General features: G+C 35.1%; 1 protein-coding gene across 1 annotated transcript in view; it reads right to left on the bottom strand.

Annotated features, from left to right (window-relative positions):
- Window positions 1–544: 544 nt before the first annotated feature.
- LOC117114140 overlaps window positions 545–5117 on the bottom strand; it is a 9739-nt gene continuing 5166 nt past the window's right edge. The window contains exons 3-5 of the mRNA XM_033257694.1: window positions 4233–4459; window positions 2878–2973; window positions 545–2199 (exon numbers count right to left, since the gene is read on the bottom strand). Coding sequence (XP_033113585.1) covers window positions 1756–2199; window positions 2878–2973; window positions 4233–4459 — 767 coding nt within the window. The 3' untranslated portion in view covers window positions 545–1755. The remainder of the gene's footprint in view (window positions 2200–2877; window positions 2974–4232; window positions 4460–5117) is intronic.

Raw genomic sequence — 5117 nt, 5'->3', positions numbered from 1 at the left:
CCCTCCAATTCGAGACCCCTCTAATACCGAGACCCCCCCCCCCCTTTTTTTTTTTAAATTCAAGACCACTTTTTCTAAGAACCAAATAATAATCGTAATTTTTTAGACAAAAAGCACAGGCTACGCTAACCCTCTAATTAGAGACCGAACCCCGAGACCACCCTATTTTCAGTTATAAAAGGTGGTCTCGAATTGGAAGGCAAACTGTATGTAAATTATAGAAACAGTGCATGAATGTTGGACCAAAATGATTGCAGTGAAAGGCAATCTGGCGGGATTAGAACCTGTCACTTCTTGCTATCAAAGCAAGACCACTATGACCAGGCCTAATTGGTTTGAGTCATTCTGTCCAGCTATACACAACTTAATTGCTAGACCCATATATTTCCAAAAATCTTTCACATAAAATAATAGACATTAAATAAATAACTTATACAATGGACAAAACAATTTTAAATAACTGCAAGTCATTTATTATATTTAGGAAATTGTCAAATATTTTCGCTTTAATACCCTAAAAAATATATTCGCGGTCTTGAAAAAAACACTTTCCAAAAACCCTTTAAATTGAGGTTTACTATATAGGCATCTATGGTTTATGTGTTCCTAACACATGCCTATGCGTCTAACACATCCGTTTTTTATCTTTCAGTGTATTTCATGTTTATGCAATTTATCTATAACAATTACATCCAGAGAAACCATATATATTTAATAGGACCAGAACCAGATATTAATAGGATGATTTATTACAGTTTTTGGTTTCTCTGAATCATTTCAATATTGCGCATGTTTAATTATTATAACCGGGCATATAATATATTATAGGCCTATATAGATACAGATATCACAATTAATGGCAAACATAGGTCTCGGCAACATGCGCCTTTTAAAGACCTCGGTATGCAAATTTTGGTTAAAATATAACACATTTTTTATATAACAAAAGGGCGAGTGAACATTATTCGATTCGATTTTCAGACTCCAGGAATAGAAGAGATACAGAAGAGAACAGAAGAGATAAGAACGCACACAATGCGTAGTTGAGAAAATAATATGTTAACTGTGCCCCCATATTAACAGATACTCTTTTTTGAGCGAATCATGCAATACATAGATTGTTTAATTAACATATCTGTAACAATTAATTGCATTCAGTCATTGAAATGATAACGAAAGCATTTCTCCACCAAATAACAGACGCATGTTATTATACGGTAATAACATGCGTTATTATACAGTAATGTTCCTTTTTGGCTATAGCCTAGGCTGACCCGTGAGCTGGTTGGTGAAAACTTGTTTAATAAGTGCTTTATTGGAAGTTGACAACTCATTTGATGACAATTCCAAGTCTAGATTTTACTACAGTAGGCCTATCTATTAACTCTGATTGTGTATACTTAAAACGTAAAACCCGTACTTTTAATGTATTTCATTTTCAAACTGTTTCTTTATGGTAAATCGTTTTTAAGCTGTGATCTTTTTCAATTGTAATGTCTCCTTGTTAATTACCACAATTTTCATTCGTCGTCTGTTTTAATGTCCTGTTTTTAATGAGCAAGCCGATAATAGACATTAATGATATTCGTAACAGCTCTATCTACCGTCATTAATGAGCCATAGATTAAAATAAGATTACAGTTGCTAAGTGTCAACACATAACAACAGAACAATATTGCTTACTTCAGCACGTTACACAGGCAAGTAATAGTATTTACAGGGCCTACATTAACTAAATCTATAATACTGTATTGTCTATAGTGCGTCCATGTAACTTCTACCTGCATCTGCTTGATTTATATTCATTTTTTCCTCACTAGTCCTACTTATACTGGTTCCAACCTCGTCTGACTTGGTTCCGAGATAGTTATACATTACAACAGCAGGTACCATGATAACTAAACCAAGCAGTGTGAATCCGGTGGCTAAGTTAAACACAGGGTCCCAGTGGAAGCTCGGTTCTGGTTTGAAAATCGTCCAGAAGATTGCACCGCACGGGGTGACCAGCGACTGGACGACCACCAGATATATCGCGCCGTCAGCGAAACGCACAAGTAGTACGATAAAAAGGTTGGCCAGGCAATACGCCACTATGAAAATCAATGACATGTAGGTGGCGCTATGACACTCTGGGGTCTGGCCATACATGCATTTCAAACCGTAGACGAAATTGTCCCAAAACTCGGATGGATTACTAGCCTGAAGAAGACAAAAGAGTAATAAAAAAAATTAAGCCAGCAGATTTTCTTAATAATCCACTTCATAAAATCATTAGTTGCATAAGTGAAGCTTCACTCATTAGGAGTGAATGTAATTCCATTTTTTAACTCTTTATTCGAGCACTCAATGTAGGCCATGGAGGAAATATGTTTTCTTCATGGTGGAGCCATTGACCTATTGGTCCATGGTAGAACAAACCAGCATTTCACATCATTCATTCCCTACTCCACTGCCATTCCTGCCTAAAATGATATCGGCAATAAGGTGTATCATAGTCAAGATTTACACTTAGGCCTATTATTTATATAGGCCTACAACTCGTGTATAAATATTCAACCCATGTAGGCTTACATAAATGTGTAAATGTTTGTTTTTGATCTTGTTTTATATTCATCGTCATCGGCATTCTATATGTATACGTATATGTATATTCTATATGTATTATAGTATTGATGATTATAAATGTGTATGAAAAGAAAATTTGAGTTTGATATGAGCGATTGTGCCCGCCTTACAAGTTTCGTAAGGAAATTCTGAATATGAATTTAAAATATTATCACTCTTTGAAGAGAGAAAATCCATTCTAAAAGGTGGAACATTGAGAGAGTACCGTAGATATAGACAGAAATGAGATATAAAAACAATGTTTATACTAACGGCACCAAATCCCGGGATAAAGTCAGTCCAAAAAAGAAGCAATATAAAAATGAAGTTGTACAGCTGTATCCACGCTAAGAATATAAACGACTCAGTCTGAAAAAAATAATATTGACATTACACCATTATTTTGAGCGAGCAGAATGGCCGAGTGGTTAAGGAAGGGGCACTGTGATCATAGCCAACAATATCGGCAAGGATTCGTGGCCGGCTCGCTCCTATAGTTCTGGTGGTGGAACAATTAAGTTTATAAACCGGAGACGCAGTGTAGGCCCAGTGTAAACAAATGCTCATGTACACTTTAAAGAACCCAGTACATCTTTCGAGATGAGTATACTAGAGGGTTACCTCGGTGTACTGGTTCACTCGGCCCTGCGTGGACAGATGAAAGTTCGCCGGTTTACTGGCTGCAGAGGACATGTAGCGACCCTCATGGGAGGAGAAAGTTATTGAAAAGTGCAACATCTAGTCCCGAGCGCATAGAGACCTTGTTTATTTGCGCTATATAGATCCATCTATTATTATTATCATATTGGAATTATCTTCACTCTCCCTACGACCGGGTAAACATTATCATCAGCATCAGAAAGAATAAAGATATAATTTTGGACAATACATTAACCAAATTATTTTTAATGAGAACTTTCATATTCTAAACATGATTAACTAAAAATATGACAGTAACGATCATAATCCGTTAATTATGTAGAATATGAAATTCACTCATTGAAAATATTGAATGCGTTTCACTTTTATTGTTGATGTTATCGCCATAATCCGGATTATCGCCATAATCCGGATTATCGCCATAATCCGTTTCTTCATAAGTTTTTTGCGAGTCTGTAAGAATAGCATAATATTGAATATTGCTCGTCTTTATAATTCTAGAAAGACATTTGCAAATGAAAGACAAATTACGGTACCCTTTAAATAAAGAACAGCTGTGAGCCAAATATTTTTGTTGTTAATGTCGACACAAGTACCGTAGTTAGATAAAAATTCAGTTACTAGAGTAATACAGTGCATGCTAAAATATAGAAGACATGACTCATCCATAACTTTTTTTTTAAATTTGGAGTTAACATGGTCACTTTATATATATTATATATTCTTATAGGCCTAATTGTTATTTTACGATATTTTATATGACATATAAGAACTCAAAAAATTCATTAATGGTAAGACGCCTAATAGAAATGTGTTACGATATATTTATGCCAAATTTGTGCAGGCGTCCGGATCCGGAGCAGTAAATCGTAACAAATGTTATGTCCTTAATAATACTGCATTCAAAAACTATGATAAACTGCTGTAAATAATACCAATATTAAGTAATAGTGTACTAGGCTGCCTACCTGATCTTTCTTTAGCTCTTTTTCGATGATGACGTTGAAAATGCCGAGCGGTAGAAATCCGAGCGCGAACAGAAAAGGCCATATTATTCGAGTAGCATCGGAAGTTGTTGACTTACTATTTGAAGATGAGGATGTTGATTGGTCGACATTAAATATAACTGGCTCAAGTGATATGAATAGACCAATCAAAACCACAAATGTACACACTAGTCGTCCCTTACTCACACCTAACAGAAGACGGATTAAATTTATACATACTTATTATACGTATTATATTTTAATCATATCCAAGAAATCATATTTAAACATGATTAACTGATCATGATCGTTAATGTCATCACCAATATCATTTGTTTTAGTTTATTGTTTCAGAAATCACAAATAAAGTTAATCAAGCAGCCTTTAAATATCGTAGATAGTAAAAACAATTTTATCATTTTCTCATGATTATGACGTCTGATTTGATTTGTGAGAATTTTTTTTATCGTATAGGCCTACACAATAACTCGTTATCGAATTGTGCTAGTGTGAAAACTTGTCTTATTTCTTTTATTTTCTGCATGAACAATTGCTTTTCTGAGATTTTTATCGTTGACTGTTATCGTCATAAACAGGTTTAAAGCTGTACGTCCCTGTTTTTCACTTCTAGAAGTGAAACGCATTAAATCTTTTTAATGAGAACCTTCATATTCTAAACATGACTAACTAAAAATATGTTAATTATGTATAGAATATGAAATTCTCTCATTGAAAAGATTGAATGCGTTTCACTTGTTAGCAGTGGCGTAGAAAAGTATTTTTCATTGGGGGTGATGATTGGCGTGTTAGCCAGTGTCGTAACAGGCGCGGGGGGGGGGGGGGGGGGGCCCCCCCCCCCCCCCGTTT

The sequence above is a fragment of the Anneissia japonica genome, unplaced genomic scaffold (assembly GCF_011630105.1).
Source record: "Anneissia japonica isolate Jap-2015-1 unplaced genomic scaffold, ASM1163010v1 scaffold287840_len1291095_cov163, whole genome shotgun sequence".
NCBI classification, from domain to species: Eukaryota; Metazoa; Echinodermata; class Crinoidea; order Comatulida; family Comatulidae; genus Anneissia; species Anneissia japonica.
The sequence above is the reverse complement of the archived record's forward strand: the minus strand, read 5'-3'. Positions and strand labels throughout refer to the sequence as shown.